Source organism: Neodiprion virginianus, chromosome 5, assembly GCF_021901495.1.
Source record: "Neodiprion virginianus isolate iyNeoVirg1 chromosome 5, iyNeoVirg1.1, whole genome shotgun sequence".
Taxonomy (NCBI): domain Eukaryota; kingdom Metazoa; phylum Arthropoda; class Insecta; order Hymenoptera; family Diprionidae; genus Neodiprion; species Neodiprion virginianus.
Genome location: NC_060881.1, coordinates 21,084,711 through 21,108,631, shown reverse-complemented (window position 1 = coordinate 21,108,631; position 23,921 = coordinate 21,084,711). Strand labels below are relative to the sequence as shown.

At 38.4% G+C, this 23,921-nt stretch overlaps 1 protein-coding gene across 4 annotated transcripts; it reads left to right on the top strand.

The window, feature by feature from the left end:
* Window positions 1-1,741: 1,741 nt before the first annotated feature.
* On the top strand, window positions 1,742-22,645 carry LOC124306458 (ral guanine nucleotide dissociation stimulator). Of its 4 annotated transcripts, none has more exons than XM_046767213.1 (7): window positions 1,742-2,752; window positions 14,746-15,103; window positions 18,219-18,323; window positions 18,438-18,873; window positions 19,291-19,916; window positions 19,995-20,309; window positions 20,912-22,645. In XM_046767213.1, the coding sequence occupies exons 2-7, from the start codon at window positions 14,849-14,851 to the stop codon at window positions 21,584-21,586; spliced, it is 2,412 nt and encodes an 803-aa protein (XP_046623169.1). In that variant the 5' UTR covers window positions 1,742-2,752; window positions 14,746-14,848; the 3' UTR covers window positions 21,587-22,645. The 4 variants fall into 4 exon arrangements, with proteins under 4 accessions (XP_046623169.1, XP_046623171.1, XP_046623167.1 ...); XM_046767211.1 differs by lacking the exon at window positions 1,742-2,752 and adding an exon at window positions 10,204-10,537; XM_046767214.1 differs by lacking the exon at window positions 1,742-2,752 and adding an exon at window positions 10,578-10,597.
* Window positions 22,646-23,921: the final 1,276 nt, after the last annotated feature.

The window sequence follows — 23,921 nt, the reverse complement described above, 5'->3', positions numbered from 1 at the left end:
CGATATATATGCGGAGTTGAAAATTTGTCCCATGCGAATTGATAAATGAAGAGGTAGTATACGTTGCATAGGTATATGTATGCGTATAAACATTCGTATATACATATATATATATATAGGTATATGTATATTATTTTCTTTTACCTCTGTTACATTAAAAGATGCAAGAATTTAAATTCGAAATAATCACGTCTGGTGTAGAACTAAAACGAAAAAACCCGAGTATTTGGAAATCGAGAAAAGTAAAGGTATTATAATAATGTTAGTAACAAGCAGCCTACAGTCAAGCAATCAACAGTCGATGACGTTTACAATGTTGACGAAACGTACAATTGTTAGTCTCTTCTGCAACATTCAATTAATTATGTGTTTAGGTTGGTGTTAGGTCTGCGTATGTAGTTCTCGCGGTTTTTTTTTTTTTTAATGTCGCGTGTTTGTACCTTGGAATTTCTTTTTAATCTGTTATGAATAATAAGTGTGTGTGTGTGTATATATATATATATATATATAAATATTTTATATATATATATATAAAAAACATATATATATTTTATATATTATATATGCCGTAATAATCAGCTAAAAAATCACAAATTCTCAGAAAATGTTGACACTTATGTTACCGTTTTGTCCAATTTTTGGGAATTCGATACAAGCATTTTTGGGCTCATAATTACTGCTGATAATTACGGCAGCGGTAAAAAAAACGATTAAAAATCCCGAAAAACCAATGCTTTTCTTATGGGAAAAAGTAAGGCTTCCTAGGCGTGGGTAAATTCGGAGGGAAAAATTTTTAAAAATTCGGACATTTTTTTTTAATTATTTCGAACTGATTTGGAGGGTAAGACCATTAAAATTCGATTTTGCCCTTTTTAAGGACAGGTCTAATATATATGTGTAATAATGTATATTGCTATTACTTTTCTCAATTTTCCAATACTCAGTAGTTTTCGTCTGTATTCGTTTTAGTTCTATGCCAGACGTGATTGTTTCAGATCCAAATCCTTTCATATTTTAATGTGATAGTGGTAAAGGAAAATAAAATTCAAACAAAAAACACAACAAAAGCAAAATCAACAATGAAAAGAATGTTGTTGTTTGCCATCAAAGTGTGAAACAAGATAATACAAACAAAAAAACTCAATTCAGTCGAAGGTTTTATTTATTCGTTGGATTGTACTAAATGGAGTAATGTTTTCACAATATTGAAGACTCGTATGAATGCTAACGATAATAATTATCAAAATGAAGCTCAGACTACGGGTAACACCCCGTCATTAATCCCGTGGAAAGCTTAACCAAACGGAATCGTTCGCACAGAAAATTTTGCCGGGATTTGTGAACCGTAATTGCACATTTATACGTCAATCGGGAAGAAAGATAAGAGGACCATGGCCAGTGTGATCAAGTGAAATGCGCCTCAAAATAATGACGGTGAAACAATGAGATTTGAAATCGGAGACATTGAACATTCGTTGAAAATATTTATAATGTGAAAGCTGAAGTAGGTACGCATAATTTCAATTCACGGTGACAAGAATTGAGGTTGCATGAGATCGTACCTATACACGGACATACGGTTTGTTTGAGAAATATTTTGACACTACCAACCTACCGGTATTAATGTAATTAATAATCATTAGCGTCAAGTGTGTAAACAACACCTTTATTGTGCCGTTGCATCATCACGTTTCGCAAAACAAGTATGCATGAAAAAAGAAAAAAAAAAAAAAAAAATCCAAAATGGCATTGCAGGTTTATTGCAGGACCGACGCAACATTGTTGCCGACAAGACGAAGAGATGGCGCTGGGATCGCCGAAGCTAGCGTCGGACGGTGAAAGCAGCGAGCGTACTGTCGGTCAGCAATGCAAAGCGCCCAATAACGGGAATTTCTGCATAGAAAAGACGGTGGAGAGGGAGAAACCAAACGTGGGAATGGCGTCAACGGGCAGTTCGGGAGTAGCAGAGCCGACGACGGTCCGTCCAAGTGAAATATCGGGCGACAGCGCTGCCAGCGGTTTTCAGTGGACAAATTCACTCGCATCGATTCGTGCGGATCGAGGGTTCATAGGGTCTGTGCCGTCGTAGTGATCGAGGAAAAGCAGGAAAACGACCGACCGACCGGACTGATCGCGAGACCTGCAAATGTCGTTGACGTTCTTTGGCCACGCGTAATTCGTATTTCGTGTGCTGCGTTACGTCCTTTGCTGAAAAGGAGCACAATAATTTCGGGGATAGGGTGCCCAGTGCTTGTCTTCCCGGCCACAGTGAAACTCCATACCAACACTTCGGATGACAGGTGTCAGCGGCAGCGAAAGCACCATTGATCCTGTCTCCGTATGTGCTCAACTGCGAACTGTATGCACGTTATTTATTTATTATTTTTTTTCCCATGTGATCAACGACAGTGAAATGACTGCTGACTGGTTCTGGATAGACCACATGGAACAGCGAGGAACAGCAGCCTTATCATCGACATCGTAGGAGTGAAGCAGCGGAAGTTCCAAAGAAGAACGGACATCACCTCGATTATAAAACACAGTGAAATATGGATACCATTATAATGTCGGAGAGAAGCAGAGTACTAATTATTGTCGAATCGTTGAATTCTTTAAGTTCCGGTTGTTTTAGTGCAGCAGGTTGTGAGAAAATCTTGGAGGAACCTCCGCGAAGAGTCGACAGTAACAGGCGCCCGCATTTACTACGAAGAGGATCTGTGCTATGAGTGGTGAAAATGCTGACGACTCCTTGGTAATTTGAGTAGAAAAAAACAAAATAAAAAAAAAATCATCCATGAATATAAGGAAGACAACGATTATTCTTTCATATAAAGTCGATGGCGGTTCTCGGTCAGCTGTTGTCACGCACACTAACGCACGGTCTTTAATTACTTTCCTTCTCTTTCTTTGTATAACAATTATTTTCTCCTTGGCATATTCTTTAATAAACTAACATATCTTTTACCATTGGTTTTATGTGGTTTAACAATTTCACACGGCAGACATACCTAGTATTCCCTTTTTATCCTTATGCGCGCTAGCTGTGTATGAATTTTTTTGTGTTTGACTCTTTCGCTTTTTTTTTACTAACAACTACTGCACTCACACGTCTCTAAACAACGAACGTTGAAGTATAGAGGTAAACTGGGAGTGGGTACGAACTACCATAACAGTAAAAGCCCGCCGCCTTGTTGAGCCAGCGCTGATTTGTCGTACGCAAATTTTGAGTGTTCATGTGTCATGCGAATTGCGCAAGTCCGCATGAGAAAAAGCAACACACGTTTTTTAAAACAAAACTGGAGGGAAAAAAATCTTGATCTTAATATCTTACCTTTCATTCAAGACTTCGGTTTGAATTTTCAAGCTGAAACACTCAATACGATTTCCATGCACTGTTCAAATGGCAATTATTGTCAATGCTCTTGACAATTAGGAGAGGAGTAGTAAGGGGAGAGAGCTGAAAAGTATTGAGGGGGAAAAATATACTGGACATGAGAGAAGGTGAATTTTTATACAAAAGTATAATGCATGATATGGCCTCATGGTCGAGCCGTTGCCTCAACAGTGGGACCTTCACCTTGAAAAACGTTTCATTCGTTTAATACCAATTATCACTGGACGTGTTAAGCTCTGAACGGTCTGAGTATATATTACACCATTACATATTTGAATGGTGTGAACTAATTTCTCTCGAGTTCTTAGACTGTCTGGAATTGAAACGACAGTAAGATGACCCAAGGGATAAATCATGATCAAACTTTAGTCTGCCACACTGCGTTTTTGGAACGAGTAATCGCTAATCGGGAAAGGCTGAGGCATCGGTTCAGGATTCGGGAATCCCGTGAAATTAGGATAAACAGTGAATTGCAGGAGAGCAAAGCGGATGAAATTGAAGACGAAAAAACTATCTAGACCGGCGTAAAATGGCATGAGAATGCGGTCTAAGGATTGCAGATTTCCTTTCTATATTCCCGTACCGTGAATATTTCTAAAGTCTGCGCGTTGTTCTCCCACGTTACGCGAATCATCACGGGAAGTGAAATGAAAATTACGGCAACAATTTGCTCGGTTTACAATATGGAGAAGACAAAGACGGAGAAAGAAGTAGCTGTAAATCGATTTTTTGCATTGATGTATGGAAAAAAGTTATTAGTAGAAATTGTTCGTTTTTTTTTCATTCGCGTTGTGTTAAGCTTCTCTATAAAACTTGATCCATAAAACCGGTGCAATACTGTTCCGTTATCCGGTTGAAACGATCTCTCCCACGAAAGTTGACTCGAATTTGCAATATAAATTATCACCGTCTTCTTTGGCAGCGCGGAGTCCGTTTCATATAATGTACATGTACAGATACGTTGTGACCCTGATTTTATATTAATCTAAATAATCAGCACTCATAAGGCTGTCTGCACCTTCGAATCGTCATGAATTCAGATTGAAAGTTCACGCAATTCAACCGGAACACAGACAAAAGTTGAAGCTGAGTGATTATAATAGAAACTCCAAGTCCAATATCAATAAGCTGAGAAATGAGTTAGGAAAAGATGATGGGACAAAAGTTCACGCTATTCGACGATAATTTTCATTCGGAAAACGGATCTTTATACCATGTATAACATCAGTTAATATGGAAGAGCAAAATAGCTGTTTCCCTGAGTTTCCAAACGTTTCAAAACTCCTTCGTGCCGTCGTACAACACAGCTGGAGTACGTCACGAATGGCATATCTTGTTCTAAATGTGTCAAGTTTATACACGATACTGTACGGTCGAAAGAAGGTAGGCGCGTCGATCGAGGAATGCCGAAGTGAGAGAATCGCGTGTACGTACATGAATGCGTTGCGCACATCGGCAAACCGGTGAGCGAGTACCGTGAATACCGTACGTCATACACGCCTGAACTTCCATACACACTCGTTCAGATAGCAGCCGCTGAATACGACCGATTCTCTTACCAAGCAGCGACAGCACCAGGCTGTTCGCCGAGTGACCGACACAACCGGCCGGTTTTACCGCCTGCTGCCTACGTCCGGTACAGTTATGTTTTACCAGAGTAAAAGCTTTGCTCTTTTTTGCCTAATGAACATCGTAGCATCGACCGATCTCGAGCCGAAGATGATTTTAATCGAGCTCTTAAGAACCGGCACGCCGCTTCACCCAAATTCTACGTAAAACATGCTGATCCAATTATGGCGGTCAATTTGCAATGGAGGTGCAAAGATCGGGTTCCTTCACGTGATCGTCATAGCACTGACCGATTTCGAGTTACGGATGCTTTTGATCTAGCTTTCAGAAAGCGATGTGCCCGATTGCGTACGATACAAGTAAATCGTGGCAGATTCATTTTGAGGATCGTTTCGTCGCCAAAATGAAAAGATTAAGTTTCTTTGCTATAATAGCGTAACATTGACAGATCTCGAGTTGGAAAGCTTCTTAATCGAGCGTTTAGGAAGCCACGCGCTCGTTTACACCCAATAAAGTCACAGTGATATAATTTTGAGGTTTCGTTAGCAGTGAAAAGCCGAACGTGAAATTTTTACAGAAGCGTGGGATGAAAAAAATATAAATCGAGATTTTCATTTCTTACGGTCTTGGTCAGTTAGAGATGATACGTAATTAAAAATTGAAAGAGCGATTATATGATTGGTACACTGAAAAGTTTCGTCATATTGAAGGTAGTAACTTTAGCGTAACGATTCATGCTGAGGAAAAACTGTTATTTCAGGATTTTGGTGTTGTCTGATATTAAGTAAACCGTAATAAAACAAAACACACTCATAATTCGAAGTCTTAGTTCCATAAAAATCACTGTCAAATTAAGAAGATAGTGATTTTTCTTCAATGTTTCGTTACGATAACGTTAGTAACTGCAACCTCGTAAAGTTTCCGTGTCTCGGAGACGGTTCGTATTTCTTTTCCTCAAAGTCCTTTGAAAGGACTTTGAGACTGAGCCTGAGATTTTTATCAGGCATTCGGTGACGGAATTCGCTGAGTAACGCTTCCTTTAATTACATGTGCCATTACTTATAAAACTGTAATCTGAAGTGGAACCGCTTCCGACTAATAATAAGTCTTGTTTCCATTACCCTGGTATAAGATATGCAATAATATTCTTTTGATGGTGCGTAAACCTTTATCTAATTGATTACGATTTTCGGATAAAATTTTGATTCTTGCATTGGAATAAAGTAAACTGTGAATAATCAAGTTTCCTTTATGGAACACATGTATCACACGTTTTCTTTTTGCCGTTTTCCTTATAATTTCGTTTAATATTATTCGTTTGTTTATATCATTATGTATTTCATACAGTCCTGTTGAACAGGATCCTTCAATGGGGAGTCAAACTTTCTTAAAGAATTGTACGTATCACACAACCCTGTGACATGTGGAGGTATACATACACACGCCTAACTGAAATAATGAAATGAAGCCAGATAGTTAGGTCAAGATGAGGCGCTCGACTTGCCACTAAATTCGATTTTCTAATCATTGAATAGAAATCCGCCAGCTAACCGACTAGAGTCATGTCTCAACATCTAATGTGGGACGAGGAGGAGGTTAAGATAATTACGAGAAAAGACAGTTAAATTGCGTTTCCTGTTTCGCTTAAACCGCTTCCCTCCTCCGCGCAGCAAAAAAATATGGTTGAAAAATAAGAGCAATGCATTATTAAAACTTTCTACTTTCATGAAAATCATTCTCTATTACTGCTAATTGTCCGTAGGAATGATAACCAAGTACCTCGTCACAGATGTCAACTTATTTAAGATTGATTAAAACACTTCACGGTCCTTACTAGGTAATTTCTATTGTATTCAGTCGTCCAGCAGCCGTGGAAGGTCGATATTCATAATCATAGATCATCACCGCTATGTTTCACTGATACTTATCAGCAGTCGATAAATCAGATACCTTCAATAAGACGAGACTGTAAACACAAGATTCGTTTTTCTTTTCTTGATAAATTAATATCGTCTCTCAGGGAAATACAATTCCATAACTGATGAATACCAGAATATAAAGCAATGTAGCCGTATCTGTCGGAGAATTTAAATTCGATTTTAATAATAGACTTTGAAAAATGATCAAGAATTTGGCAACGTGTATGAAGCACATGTATGTATACGTATACGATGTACATTGTACGCAGATCAACGAACTGCACCAGCAGCACGCTCTCCGTTATAACTTTCACTTAAACTGTACACATGTAGGAATAAACCTGGCTACGGAAACTCCGTGAAACGATACCGGCAAGTAAGCAAAAAAGAAATAACGAAATCACAAAAACATACATACAAAGACTTCATGATTGTGAAACATTTCAGTAGTCTAACTAAGGTGCTTAAAAATTCCACCGTTGGTTTAGAGCCCAGAATCTTTTACCGTAATATAACCAGAGTGTTGAGTGATAAATTATATTCTCCTCCCAGACAAAATGTGACGAGTTTAAATACCACGACCGGTGTTCGCACATGTTTGATGCTATTTTAGCCTCATGGGAATCCCCATTACACATAGGTAATGTGCATTTTTCGCCACTCTGTGTTCTGCAGCAACCTACCAGGGTTCTCCGCACTTGATCATGCAAATTTGATTCAGCAGCGATCCCTCGACTTTGCTATTGTCAAAGGTGGATCGCTGTATGAGACGCCAGATCAGAGTTAATGCACGTGTGTGTATATGAAACCGGGTAACCATGTGGTGCTTGAGTTAAGGGTCATACAGAAGGTCAAGGAAATCTTTCTTTTCATCTTTTTCACTTTACGGGAGAAACCCGTCGATGTATGTCGCCTAGACTCTATAAAAAAAAACAAATATTTTTTTTTTAAATTCAAGTACCGTAGAAATTTTGGAAGTTGAAATGAAACCAATTTCCTTGTCCAACATTCAGAGAATGTTTATGTACTAAGAGCGGAAAATCGAGGAACCAAAAAACTCACAATTGAGAAAAAAGAATTTACAAAAGGAAAATTTGAATAGATAGAGAAAAGCACGCCAACGAAATATTTAATTCCAATTTACACATGGAAGAATGCCGTGAAGAACATAAATCGAACTGTGGTCGAGTCAGGACGGAATGCTCCATATGGAAGAACTGCACGTGTGCAGATTGTGATTTTCTTTATTTGGCGCGGCTTTTACTCCGGGCAACCACTTGCAGGCTACTTTACTGCAGCTCTGAATAGGGGTTGGGCTGGCAGAGGTCTAGGGGTAGAGTTCCCAGTTGGTTGCACTGCCAGCCCTCGCTCCTCTACGCCCACGTCGAGTAACGACACTCGGCGTTGAGCAAGGGGTGACGTAAAATCGATACGCCTACAATTCCCGGCGTTGTAAATGGAACGTACACCCAATTCGCTTTATAACCCACTCCGTGTGAATCCCAACAAAAACAGTTGTAAACGTTTAAAAATTCAACGTGGAATAAAATTAAGAAAAGTGAAAGAAGAAATTAAATCAATGTAGCCTAAAAAAAAATCTCACAATCATTACGATGATTTGAAATCGGTGTACACCGATCATTTTGCCTTACCGACTCAGCTGAAAGCCACTGATGGTAAAGACGAGAGAGAAACGTGGTGTAAAAAATCGAGGTTCAGCTTCAGTGACTCGTCACGCAGAACAGGATATATTCACGCATGCAATAGTATCGAGTGTGACGGTATCTACGTCCGCATTACGTCATCGAACGGTCAGCCTTTACGTCAGAGCTGACCATCAACCACGTTTAGATGTGCACAACATTCCACGTCGTTCATACGTTGTGACGTTGGGTTGAACGGGGGGTAACGGTTATGAAAATGCATCAAGTTCAGAATTCTTTAATCATTTTATATAGTAATGTAAAAAAAAGGGAGTCAAGAAATTTCAAAATTCGGGTACAGAAAGTGAGGACAGTTTTAATTCGAGAGTTATACTGATGAAAAATTCACCATTTTCTTGATAGAGATTGACGATTTGTTAGTCAATCAAAAAGTGCAAGTTAGGAGAAAATATCCCTCACTACTGAAAAGAAATAAATGTGACTATAATTCCAATATAGAGAGCTGTACATACCCACGGTATATATAATATATGTAATCCAGCCCTCACCCTCAAAAGGATCGGAGAGAACGTATATATGTATTTATAGGGGAGCTGATTTGATGACTCAGTTTTAGCCCTTCATCCAATAATAAATACAGAGGGGTAAAATTTAACCCGCTTCGCACATCCTCTCAAAATCGTTGTAAGCTAGATGACGTGCTTAAAACAAAGAGAAAGAAAAAATAGCTGACACAAACGTGACGCACTCATTAATTCGTAGTGATATTTACGCTATCTGCTGGTATTCTTCACAAATGTTTCATTCTTGCTGGCTTTTACCATCGTTGTACTTTTTCGAATTCTTTCCCTACGTAGAAACGTATAAGCGATCAGAATTTTTGAAATACTTGCAATTTCAAAGGCTCAAAGATCGGGCGTGAATCACGTATGCTTTGTTCTCGATCCTTTCTTCAGAAAAACAACGCGTAACACCAAAGTTGCGTTACGATGAAAGAGAAACGGTGGCACATGTCGTATCTCCATTGCTGATTTTCGCACGATATCGAGCTGTGGCTCATTTGAAGAGTCAGAAAACGAACTTCAAAATGCTCTTCATCCAAAGATTCTGCATTATTGTTGTATCAAGGTACATCGCGTCAAAGGTATTGTCGCGCTTGTGTCTCGCGAGACTTTTTTAAGGGGACAGTGTGAAACCAAAATCCAGCTACATTGAAAGTTGTATCTCCATTTTAGATTTTTTCACCATACCGAGTTATGACTCATTGGAAGTGTCAAAAAATGTGCTCGACAATGGACTTTGTCCGAAGATGTCAAAGTTGTTTACATTAAAAGTCATATCTTCCTTCCAAATCATCCCGCGATGTTGGGTTACGGTTCATTCGCAGCATCACAAGTCAAGCTTGAAAATAGTTTCAGTCCAAAGATCTTGCAATTTAATTCAACCCGAGATACAGTACGTAAAAACAATGCAGGTGTCGTGCCGTTTCTGTCCCGCGAGAGATTCAACTGTCAGTGAGAACCGCGTGTCCTCCAACGGCGCATGCGCACTTCGATCAGTGATAACGGAAGGTGTGGGTCGGCCGCGTGGTTCGGGTAGCGGCGGGTGGCTAGCAAGAACAAGGTACAGCGGTAGGCGTGATCAAAACCAGTACTACTCAGACGCCGGAGGCGTCGTCACGCGCCGCTTCGTTCCGACGATTCGTTTCGGCTAACCGCGTTGTAGTTCTCCTCTTTGTTTTTAGTATTTATCTGTGAGCCGAGGTCGCAGTGTTACTTCGAATAAATATTCAATTCTGTGATCAGTTCGTATCGTTGAAATATTCATTCGTTACCGTATGTCTTCTGGTCGCGCAGTGCTCGTAAAATAATTCTGCAGCAGCTTACTTCAAAATTTAGCACCCTCGGTGGTCCGTTGTTTTTTCATACACGGTGGATACAAATATTAGGCTACAAGTACAGTGAACATCGATTAATTTGCTCGTGAGAAATGTAAGACACTAAACAATTTTTTATATACATCGCAAGCGAAAACTAAACCCAGGTTCTTTGGTAATGAAATTGTCTTTATCCCCATCGAAATATTCTTGTCTGTATGTATGTAATTTCGTCTGTCCCCTTGAGGCTCCCCCCCCCCCCCTTTTTTGTAGTTTGACTTTATCCTCAGTTCTTCTCGTATTATTTCGTCGGTTGTTAGTTCGTATATCTGTTCTGTGTATCCGTGGTTATTTCTTTGTACTTTCTTACACAACTTTATTCTACAAGGTTTTTAGGTAATTTGGGCAATTTCCTTATCTAATTGAGGGTGATTTTAATACCGTGTTTACGAAGCGTGCACTGCTGAGTTTGCTTCGTCGTCGTTTGCCGACCCCTGAGAGTCTCAAGCCGGGTTACATATACATACATCATAGGTTTCAATTATATATGTTGTATGCTATTGCGTATATCGAGTGTAAAGGTTTCAGGAGAGAGACAGAACCAGTAATGAAAGAGACTGAGATTTCACCGGCCGTCAATCGTACCTATACAAAACACAGAGATAAAACAGAAAGAGATCAAGAAATGAGGTAGTTTTTTCTAAGGGAAACAAGAAGATACTATAATTACTCGAAAATATTGATAACAGCTATTAAGTATAGAATGATAAGGTATTGGAATTTGTCACACGGTAATTTTTCCCTATACCTACATTTAATCTTCCTAAAACAGAGATCGTATATTTGAATGAAGCTGGCTTATGTTAATTCATTAACGTCATCATAACGATTTACATTTTGTTCAAAGAATTTCTTTAATCGTGATTAAACACGTAAATTTTGTTAGCATACCTACCTCGTGTTTAATTTCACGACGGTACATCGATGTTAATTTTCTATACTGTTTTTTTTTTTTTTTGCTACCTACACATTTCACTTATTACTGGTAATATTACTTCCTTCTTCTTATTATTTCCAACGGATGGATTGCGATTAATCAAAAATTATTTACGTCATTTATTGGAAAGGATGTTTTGATTTATGCTAAGAAGATTTCGTATCGCGGATTGGAATGGTAAACAAACGTTGTTTGGGCCCGGAATCATTCCTAAGAATTGATAAGAAAAAAACGAAATGAAAGTTGGCGAATAGTTTCGCGAATAAATATCCTTCCTCACTGTTATATTATACGAATATCAACTAACGTGCGATGCTGCTAATTGCCGTAGCAGCGATCATCCGTTCCAACGTGTTATGCAGCTTAGCCGTGTACGATATCTCGTTATATGAGTTGCATAAATACCTTTGTATATTGTCCATATACATATACATGTATATTATGCATTTACGTATGTAATAGGACAAGGTTGATAATTAACCGAGTACCTAGCATACCTACATGTCAATGTGTATACATACGCAAAACGCGCGCTATTTTGTCGTCTTCACATAACAATTCTGTTATGAGTCATACCGGCATAATCTGGAATCCTGTTTGTTTTAATTTAGCTTCGTTAGTATTTTTTTCTCAAATTTTATTCGGTATACTCTTTTCTTTTATTCATCCAGTACTTTTGTTATTTTTTTCTTGCGCGTCAGGTTGAATGTTAGAATCCAAATTTTCTAAGTACCTATAGTTAAAACAAAAAATTTGCCCACCTGAAACATGAAATTGTACACGTGAAATGATGTTTTGATGACGTTTATTTATTTGTATCTGCAGTCCACGAAAATTAGATGAATACAGTATCCTCAGGACTTAAATTCCGAAGTGATTATATATATACATATATATAACTTCCTATTTGCATCTATCTACATGTATACGTATCGTATTTCTCTTAAGAGATGATGATGAAAGGAATCGATCTCTTTTTCCCTTTTTCTCTTATCTCAGCCGTTTATATGAGCGTATGTTTTCAACCTCGGGAGATAGGAAACCTCGATTATTCTTTCAGCTTCATATATCAAGTGTATCAAACGATCAAAGTGGATCATATATATTTAAATTCAGCTGCTGCGCCAAAATTTTATCGTAATTCCATTTCGGGTCGATTACACGTTATTTCAGGCATATTAAAACGTGTTTGAAAATATGATGCAAGTGCATTGTTAATTCATCCAAAGAACATTTGGCTCTAATATGGAACAGTAGAATCACGAAGTTAAATTTATTCGTTAATTCCTCTCTCTTTATCGTCAAAGTCATTTGCTAATTGAAATATGTTACTAATAGATATATATATATATACTAAATAACGCGATTGATATTTTTTGCACTAGTGCATCTTCAAGTTTCCTGGTTTACGTAAGTTTGATACATCGGAATCTATCGAACACTAACAATTTTTCGACGAAAAACTGTATCAATATCGCTCTGAATACAAACAAAAATATTCCACGAAACGTGTCTTTTAGGTTTTCCGGTCACTATTTCGTGGAGCACGTTTTGCACGTTTATTATTACATATATAACCTGTTTACTACTGCGTATCATGATGATAAGAAACCGCGCAATGGTCATTTTATGGTCACTTTAAGTTCTTCCGCTTGTTCGGTTCAGGCACGCGTAAAACATATACCATATAGTGATGTACAAAACCATAGATGAAAAAGGAAGCAGACGATCACGAGAACCATGAATCACGCGACTCATTACCAGCCCACGACGATGCTGATTTCGATTTTCTTCGTTGTTCTTATTCTATTTCATTTTTTTCTTTCTTTTTTTTTTAACAATTTGGTTTCCTCTTCCTTTCACCGCTCCTACTTTTTTCATTACGTCATTACAGAATATCACGTCTCGCGTTACATCCTTTTGAAACGATCGAAAAATCTATTCTTCATTAGTCGTGTAACGAATGTCATCGTTCGAACTTCAACGTATGCACAGGTTAACGTGTACATACAATGATTGTTCTTGCAATTTTCCTCATGCGAGATAATGCAGACTGTTTCACGCTAGTCGTGTGCCCGCGTTGTGAGGTATTTATACCTTATATACACGCGTGAGTACGTATTTCCCCGTACTACTACTATTATTATTATCAATGTTGTTACTATCCGCGAAACAACGCACGTTAAATTATTTGTAATATACAGGAAGTGCGTTGTTCCAACCGCGCTGTGGACACGCTTACGTTTATTATACTTGGTTCAGTACCGCAAACAACAAACGACGACGAGGCAACGCTGCTAGTCACCCACCTACAATTATTTTTATTATGTTTTTAGGAATCGGGCTTTTCATTCTTTATCAATTTCTTAGGTTTGTAGGTTATTAGAATGCTATTGGTTCGATCAGGCATTCATTTATCTAGGTTTCAGTCGGTTTCTATTTTTTATGCTTCTCAGATTTCTCGGTTTATACTTTGAATCAGCTGTTTCGTGTTCTGAGATTTCAGTTTCATGGTTTTGTTATTCTTTAGCTCTCAATATTTCTATAAAAATTTATAGGTGTCTATAGTTGCTTGTTTTTATAATTCTTCATGGTCCTGCAGGGCGGTCATCGTATTCCTAGATTTCTGGTATTTTTAGTTTTTCGTTTCTCAATATATTTGATGTTTCAGTATCGTATATATTCTGATTTACAATTAATAAAACTGACAGTTTCTCAGTTTTCAAGATTACTCTGATTCCCGGATTCCTGGTTTCTATGTTTCACTTCACAATAATTGATTTATACGATCTTCACAAGTCGGCGGTGTCTTCGTATATACTTGGTCGTACAATTCCTCAAGTTTTATCCACTCATTTTCGTTCCCAAATATCTGTTCAAACTACAAAACCAAGAACCAATAAAAAGGTATATGAAGTTGCAGTCAGTGACCGATAAGAAAAAGTACAATCGAAACCGAGTGTTGAAATAAAATTGAACGTGGAATTGAATGAAATGTCGTTACAAATTAGAAAGAATTATCTGATTAATATAATATACAGTAATTTCGAATGAATGTGAGCAATGTATATTATTTGTTTCAATTTTCAGAAAAGATTTTTTAATTCGATCTCTATAATTGTAGGTTATTAATAAAAAAAAAGATCGTTTCTTCGCCGCGTTTAATCAAATTGTTGGTAGAAAAATATTTCGAATATCAAAAAACGAAATAAACAAATGAGCATTCCTCCTGCCTAAAAGACGATACTTTTTCAAAAATGCCAAAACCAATGATATGAAACAATTGAATCACGGGGAAAAATGACAAAAAAAAATTGGATAATCAGTTTCAAGTGAGGATTGGACTACACCTGAACCGCAGAGGTGGAGGAAAGACCAAAACACGTCGTCGTGTGAGTGTGAAAATCGCACAGCGATAATCCATCTTGGATGCTGTGGCCGGTTCTCGGTGAGGATGGGCTGAGGCCTACAGGAGGAGGTTTGGGACCACCGCCAGCGCTTCCGCCGGCTGCCCCTGCGTCCCAATCCTTGAAAGGAGTCTCGAGATTAGCCCCGCTGCTTTTGTGCACACCGTGCAAGCCCTCCTCGCAATACAAGAAAAACCATAATTACCACACGAATAGTTTCATCTCCGGCTCGAATCTCAACGCCAACACCACAGCCACGCAGTGGTACGTGCAGCAGGTAAAAATGATCGAGAGAGGAGCGAAAAACATAAAAAATAAATATATATACCTACCAAAAAAAAAAAAATGCCTGACGAATAGTAGAATTGTTGAATCAGTGTCGAATTGGTTGAATTAGAACCTGTAGTCTCAATGTTTGTCTTGTCGTTGTTCTTGTTGTTGGATTATCATTTTGCTTCGTTTCTTTTATGTATCTATGAATGTATCATGCACTAATTGTAAAAGATATCCGGTTTTTGTCTTTTTCCTTCTCGTTTTTTCGTCCGAACCCTCGCTGCAAAAAATTTAAATTTCGGTCGTTATGAGTAACACGGCACTAAAGAATTATCCTGCGATAATGACGTTGAAACTAGCAGGTAATGTCCAGCGGATAATACATCCGGAGGGCTTTCAGGAAGTAAAGAAATGATAAAATATCAAGGAATGTCCTGTCATGTTTCATCGTTTGGTCGTCCCTTGCAACGGAACCTTTCCGCCTGTATTACGTGCTGATTATTACCTGCCTAGTTTCAGCGTCATTCTGCGATTCGAAATAATAAAATTCTAAAAGATGATGCGGTACGATTTTGCACACAAAATTTCTGCATTATAAGAACATATATCACATATTATACACCGAAATATCTGGAAATCTATAAATTGTCGGCGAAAAAATACTTGAGACTTTTTTTCCAGTTTCAAGTTACCCTGAAACGAAGAAAAGAAAATTATCATAGAATAAATATTCCCACATTCAACTGCGTGGCATGCTTATTTTCCGCATAAGCTGCTGATTTCTAACATTACTGTATTATTTTATTCTTTTTGTTTCTATACAATTCGATACACGGTCGAAAATTTTGCAAATCGTATTTATAATTTATTGCAGATACGGACGGCTTGTAATACTATTTATTACGCATTATAAGATAACGAGAATGTTATTGTATTTAAACATGTTTGCGTGGAAACTTTTTTCTGACAAAACGGATGTGTGCAGTCTGCTCTGCTAGATAATAGTCTTGCGGATTCATCCGGCAGATGAGTACAAAATTTGCATCAAACAATGATACAGAATTTCTTAACAATGTTCGAAATTTCCCCGATGCTTCAGAATGTTTCCGTTATATTATCAGAATGTATAAATGATTTCTAAATTAATTAAAAAGCTTATAATCTCACGAGACTCGATCTGATCTTGAAAGAATGAAAAAATTATTGGATTCCCGTGAGATCCTCGTATAATTACAAATTCGTTGCTGATAATACGGGCTGTAAGTATTTTCTAACGAGGGAAACAAAAGCAAAAAAAAAAAAAAATAAGAAATGTTTATCAAAAATTTTTGCAGAAAGATTTCAAATATTTTCTTTTCACAAAAAATTGGAACAAGTTTGTTCCTATCAATTTTCTGTTGAGCGATTTTATCGCGAATTTCATTCACAAATGAAAATCGCGTTGACCAGATTATCGCGTCACCTGCGATTTGCATTTGCATCGGTGACGCAATGCTTCATTATGTTTTATCTGTTGGGATATACCGAGCTAAGGCACTCCAATTACTACAGATATGTTATATAGCGTGTATGTATAACACGAGGTTGTTCATGTCTAATGGACAATTGGCTCTGCAGCTCTGCTGATCGAAAGCACACCATGATGTACGTTGACCTGATAGAGATAAAGTAAAAAAGAGAAATACAAGAAACTGGAAGCAACGAGTTCCCAAATCGTGTCTGCAATTTTTTCATTGCTTTTAGATGTGTATGAGGGTGTAAGTAGATGCATACCAGAGGAAAAAATGAAACCAAATTCATTCATTTCATTGGTTCATTTCATTCAACCATTACTTCATCATTTATTCATTGTAATAACTATTTTCCTTGCACTTGACGCTGAAAAAAGCAAATTAGTGGTGAAATACATGATTGATAATTACTCCTATGGGCTACTGGCTACATTTTGTTTTTCATTGATATTTTTCATTTTCTTATATGCTTGCACAATTGTATCACTGCAGTAAAATGAAGATTCGAAAATAAGGGTAATGGTAACTAGACAATGTAATTAAAGTTGAATGGCATGATATTGTTATCCCATTTATTAATTTTTACAGCACGATACGTGGCATCATTTTTAAAAGACACGGTTTTTTGTTGAAGTTTTTAGTTCAAAAGCGAATGAGAAATGAAACTGATTGCTTCTTTTTGTAACTTGTTCACAAAAGTAAGAATTTAATAAGAATAAAATTAACCGCAGAAAAACGCAAGAAATAAAATAAAAGGACTTGAATTTCGAAATCGGACTAACGAAACTGATGCATTAAACTTGTAACGGAACGAACGTTTTTCAACACATGCGGAACATTTATATGTCGAGTAATCCGTGCCTTGTCTGCTCGTATATTAAACGTTAATTTATTTTTTTAACCTACTGCCAGATGCATTCCATGCTATTTTCCTATTGCACGTATAAATTATGTTGTTTAAATAGCTACGCATACGTGCGTCGAATAGAATGTATATAATACCGACTTGGAAATAATTTCAATGTTTAATTATTCAACTCTCCATCCCTCCTGGTTCAGGTTTTCATATCTTTCGTGTACAACATATACGCGAATAGTGGTGAATAAAAATGCTGTAGGTTCATTGGATTGTATTTTTTCAACAGACTCTTTCCAAGATTTTTTCCGCACTCACCTATTACTAATCTCGCAATACCGGAGATATCAGAGATTTGTGAATATATATAAAGTTGGCACGATGACCAAACTATTACAGTTTCTATCGGCTCTCCGAGAATCAATTATCGAAACTGTTTAACCTGTAAACTGGAAGGAAACTGGATTTTTTCATTTTGTTTCTTTTAAACTTGCTACTGCACAGTAGCAAAATATTTTCTTCTCATAATCAAGATGGAAATAACAATAACAAAATAGATTTAAAATTTCATTGTTCAATTTTAGACCTTCCAATTCCCGTAGTTCGTTACTAATATCGATGCATGCATGCGTTATATTAATAAAGAACCAGAAAATGGGTGCATATGTAGACAAGTTTTGTTTTTTATTTACTTTTCCGCTTTACCCGTAAATTCAACAAATTTGTTTCAATGTTATTTCCTCTCATTCCAGCCCACGTGGCGATTATGGGGCGAGGAACGAGGTGACGGAGTAATTTACACGGTATATTTAAAGAAAGTCAGATACCACAGACCAACGAGAAGCCTCTCAGCATCGGTGAGCGTTTGGAAAAGATTATTGAATTCAAGGGAATAAGAATTAAAAAATCAAATTCTCGATTAAACCTCTGTGTGAAGTAAAAATAACACCTTTTTTTCAATCATCGCACAGGATTCGGACGACGAAATATCGCATCTAGAATGGGAAACGGTGCGTGTGAGGTTTTTGAAGGCCGGCACGGTTCAGCGGCTGGTCGAGAGTCTGGCGAACGACGACGGGGAGCTGGAGTCGACATATATAAACGTCTTCCTAGCAACTTATCGAGCGTTCACAACGCCGCGGGAAGTTCTAGAGCTTTTGCTCGCGAGGTACGACGCTCTGGAGGAAAATTCCGGGGCTGCTCCCGCTGGCGAACAGCATCGAAAGACCCTGGTTCAGGCCCTCCACGTATGGCTGGACGCCTATCCCGGTGACTGGAAGTCGCCGCCGACTCATCCCCTCCTTGTCAGACTCCTCGACTTCACCCATCGGCGACTTCCGTCCTCGGAACTCGAACTGAAAGCCAGGCATCGACTCCACTGCTTTCAAAGAGCGGATCAGATCATAGGTACATTACGTGAATACAGATTTTACATTCGGAATTATCAAGAAAACACTTTTTGACGCTTGAAATCTTTATTCAATGCACGCTAGACGTGTTCAAAATGTTCAATCCTGCTTCATCAAGCTCCATTTATGCTTGAAAATTGATCAAGTCACCTGACCAGGCTTAAAACATGTGCTTGGAGTCTTAGGTACCGATGATTGATCCTTTGATATGTTGGAACTATTTTTTTGTGCTTAAAAACTTAATCTCACAATCAGATTGCTCATTTGTTTATTTCGTGCTCGAAACATGATCAGAAAAATGCAGACATTATGCGCTCATGCTTCGAACGTTTTATGTCCAGAACAAGTAGAATTTGATACTTCGCATTTTGAAGCATTTCGGAGGCGCTCAAGTATAAACCACAATTCTTCGCAGACTCCTGCCTGATGTACGAAAACAGTCGTCTGCCAGTTCACACATCAGGAGACAATATCGGAGATCTGTGGCCGACCTACTCGTTCCCAGAGGTGCCCCACCGCCACTTTGCCGAGCAGCTGACGCGGATGGACGCTGAGTTGTTCAAGAAGCTCGTAGCTCACCAATGCCTTGGTGCTGTCTGGTCGCGACGCGACCGTTCGCGGAGTCACGAGGCCGCAACGGTCTTGGCGACCGTCAATCAGTTCAACGCCGTGTCACTCAGAGTGATAACGACGATCCTGATCGACTTGAGCCTAAAGCCTCAGGAGCGTGCGAGAGTGATCGAGACCTGGATCGACATCGCACAGGAGCTGAGGGTGCTCAAGAACTTTAGTAGCCTCAAGGCCATCGTCTCAGGTCTGCAGAGCAACTCCGTTTACAGGCTGGAGAAGTGCTGGCAAGCCATGCCCAGGGAAAAACACGAGCTTTTTCGCGAGCTCGAGAGGATATTCTCAGAGGAGAATAACGCCTGGACTCAGAGAGAGCTCCTCATCAAGGAGGGCACTGCCAAGTTCGCTGACACTGCTGGGCGCAGCGATCGTCATTTGCAGAAACTATTCCAAAAACAGAACACTAACGCTGGGGTGAGTCGAGTGAACTCGTGATTTGTTTACGTTCGAAAAGTCTTCGACTTTACTGTTTTGACATTCTTTTTACTCTAGAATATCAGCTATGGCACCATTCCTTATCTGGGCACCTTTCTTACCGATCTCACCATGATCGACACGGCGATACCAGACACGATAGCCGATGGTCTTATTAATTTTGACAAGCGGAGAAAGGAGTTCGAGGTCCTGGCCAGGATCAGGCTCCTTCAGGGTGCCGCCAACGCCTACAATATCAGCGCAGACCCGATATTCGAGAGATGGTTTCATTCAGTACTTGTTCTCGATGACAGGGAAGCCTACAGAATGAGCTGTCAGATCGAACCACCTCCTCCGGGAAACACAATCAACAGTCGTGGCAAAAAGAAACAGGTATTGAATAAAATAATTAAAGATACTTTTGTACGGTCTTATCACGAAATCTGACTCCACCACGTTTCTGTGTAGCGAAAAAGCTTGCAAGTTTTAAAATATTTTTTTATTGACCAGCATTCAATTGACCATTGGGATGTAAAATCCGTACATCATTGTGCAAAGTCGTGATCACTCCACTGTGAATGATGATTTGAACGAATTCAGTTGCGTGGTTACCGAGTTATTGTACGTTGTATTTTATTGAAAACTTCTTCCATGTATTATTTTTTTTTTTTTTTTTTACCTTTCATCTCTGAATATCGAGTTCAAATTTGAAACACTCGTTCGTAACACATTTTGAAAGCCAGCCCTTTATTATTCAAAGGCAAACTGACGGTTGCCTTTTCGGCTGACGAAAAAGGATGAAAGAAAAAAATCATATCATCATATCCAATAACTTTATTGACAATACCGCAAAGTGCCTGTAAGGTATTCCATCATGAATCTACACTTCCGAGCCAACAGACAGACGCATATAATCATCTGAAAATCCGAAATCGTCGAACACAGGCTGCAGAATAAAAAAATATTTAGGCTGGTTATCGATCGTGTTATTTCAGGGTAATCCAGGTCACCGTAAAAACGATTCGATAACGTCGACCTCAAGTTCAAGCAGTTCTCAGTTCTACTGCGACTTGGAATCGTTACCGAGCTCGCCGCACAATTCGTTGGACCGTCAAACCTCACCGTCGCAGATGTCGAGCTCGTCCTCCAGCTCATCGCTTCCATCTCTCGACGTCTCCCTGAGCTCGGGGGGCGGGGCGAGCTCGGGTCACCAGGCGCGTCTTGCGCCGCCATATTTGACCTCGGGATCGAACGGCGCGCCGTCGGCGGGGGTGACTGGAAACTCGTCGAGCCCTATGAGCCCGACTCACTCGCACAAGAGCTCGCCGGACTTCTACATAATCAAGGTTACGATGGAAAGTGAGAGCGTCGAGACGGAGGGCGTGGTTCTCTACAAGTCGATAATGCTGTCGAACAACGAGCGTACTCCTCAGGTGATCAGGAATGCGATGCTCAAGCTCAACGTCGAAGGCAGTCCCGAGCACTACACCCTGGCCCAGGTGCTGCCTGACAGGGAAATGGTCCTTCCCAACTCGGCGAACGTTTATTACGCCGTCAACACCGCCCATAACCTCAATTTCATACTCAGACCGCGTCGCGACGTGAACACCGACGGTAACGTTACTGACAGTCCGAGGAACAAGAACGGCAATCAAAATCACAAGCGATAACACGCGGGGAAATTTTTTATGTGAAATTGCTGATCGGCGTTTGTTGTCGATTTTTTGTCAGCCGGATCGCGAGTGACGTTCGCGTAACGGACAAAATGGCGATGGACTCGGGAGGCGGCGGGTCGTTCGAAATTCGAAAACAGTCGATGCATCTGTCGCTTTAACCATGACAAACCCGGAATAAGGAAAGATATTGTTATTCAACTTATTTTTTCTCTCTGTGTTCTTTTGTTTCTCATTTATGTTTGGACACTATCAATCTTCTCACCGTCGACCTCTGTGGTCAACTATATTCCTATCGATCAGACGTATTTTGCTAATCGTAAACTTTTTTTCTTTCGTTGAAAGCAAAAACGGAGAACAGAAACAAGAATAAAATGATCGGAAAACTTATGAAATAACGATATAACAGTAGTAACAATAGTAACAATAATAATAATTGCGATTGCGAATACAACGTTAGAAAAATGGACTACATGAAAATCGATGATAAAATGTTGGGAAAATGAACTTGGCAATCATTTTTTTCTTGTATACATCGGAATTTTTTTTCGTATTGCTACTGTTTTCCATTTTTCGAGAATTATGTATAAAGTGTGGGATGTAGCGATGAAGAAAAAAACAATGATGACAAATTCATCAATACCTATACTTATCATGCATAATGTGCTACATTTTAATAGCATCACCAGTGAGAGAACGCTTTTGTAAAAAATAGGTAGCAAAAACAAAATCAATAGGAATAGTAATAATAATGATAATGATACCTAATTTACGATGCATCATATATACAATCGCGGCGGTATATGTGTAATAGGTAAATATTGGTGGTAATAAGTCCGATTAAAGAAAAATCCGATATTATATATTCTGTGATACCGGGTAATCTAGTTACAATAATATTATCATTTTAATATAACCGTGGTAATCAGTTAAGTATTTAATATAGCGGTTTGTATTTATATATACGTGTGTTGGGATCCAAGATATACATATACTCAAAAATTGCGACGTGACTTTTTGTAAGTTGTTATAAATGAATAAATTGTCAAAAGACTTATAAAAACAGAGAAGTTTTTCATCTTGCCTTCTTGTCAGACAAGAGGTAATCATATGTATCCTTCGCCACGTACCCGACATTTTAAATCCAAGATGTTCTCTTAGGCCGTTTAATTTTGGATCCCAATAGTGGTTACATAATATGCACATATAAAATTTAGACGGCGCGGTTATACGAATGGTTTTGTAATACACCAAATGCAAAAGGAAACAATGGTTTCAAGAAATAAAAATGAAATCAATGCATGGACCGAAAACGGTAAAAATTAACAGTGAACTGAAAAGATAATGAACAATGTAGACAAGGCTACTGAATAAAATTAATAAATTAAATAAAATGATGTAAGGAGAAAGTAAAGGGCGAAAAAACTAACCAGAATACATGTATATATATATATATATATATTCACATATACATGAAACACGCCCGTGAATCAATACTCATCGTCAGAAACGAAAAATATATTTATACCTCTGTATATTTCATGCATAAGCGTGTAGCTGTGTGTTTACGTGTATCGATACATAGATACGTCAAGTACCTACGTAAGCGACGCGACTCAGGACACTCGAAGTTGAGAGTCTGGTGACACATAAACAAATATGTATATACATACAGACACACGCAGCGTGCATGCATATATAAATGTAGGCACTTATAGAAATGAAAATTAATTATTTAAGGCAACATACATACGTATGTAGTACATGTATACGTGTATGTTTATTGATCTCGGCCGTGGAATACGTAACGTGGTGCAGGTCGAGAGGAAGAATAACATTATACGCATGTAAGGATATTACTACCCGAAAAGAGAGAGAGAATGAGCAGAGTAATTTGATCAAATCTCGGAAAATTAAAAATAATAACAATAATAATTAGACTAATAATAGCGTCGAAAATAAATTAAAAATTGAAAAAAAAAAAAAAGATTTTTACCCTTAAAACTTATACATCCCTGATAGCGTAATGTCATCAAATGTTCAAATACCGGTCAATAGATATGCATTGTTTTTTTTTTATTTTAGTTTCTGAGATTTCAAATAATAACATTGTTAAATTGACAGAATTAGTGTGGTGGTTATATAATTATTTATTCAAGAAGATAAAGAAGAATAACGAAAAACGTAAAAGAAACAGAAAGTACTTAAATCAAAATATACATCAAATAAAAAGCTGGATCCAACTCTTTTTTTTTTGGTTTCTTTTGAAAATCCGGAAAAATATAACGTTATCTGCTTGATCGTCAGACGCAGTGAAACAAGGAAAATGGAG

What these genes read in the sequence shown, in the direction of transcription:
- LOC124306458 (XM_046767213.1), top strand. Translation starts at nt 14,849, where the DNA reads ATGCTGTGGCCGGTTCTCGGTGAGGATGGGCTGAGGCCTACAGGAGGA. An exon ending in CGCAGTGGTACGTGCAGCAG is followed by an intron (nt 15,104 to 18,218) that starts GTAAAAATGATC and finishes CTCTCATTCCAG; the next exon opens with CCCACGTGGCGATTATGGGG. An exon ending in CGAGAAGCCTCTCAGCATCG is followed by an intron (nt 18,324 to 18,437) that starts GTGAGCGTTTGG and finishes ATCATCGCACAG; the next exon opens with GATTCGGACGACGAAATATC.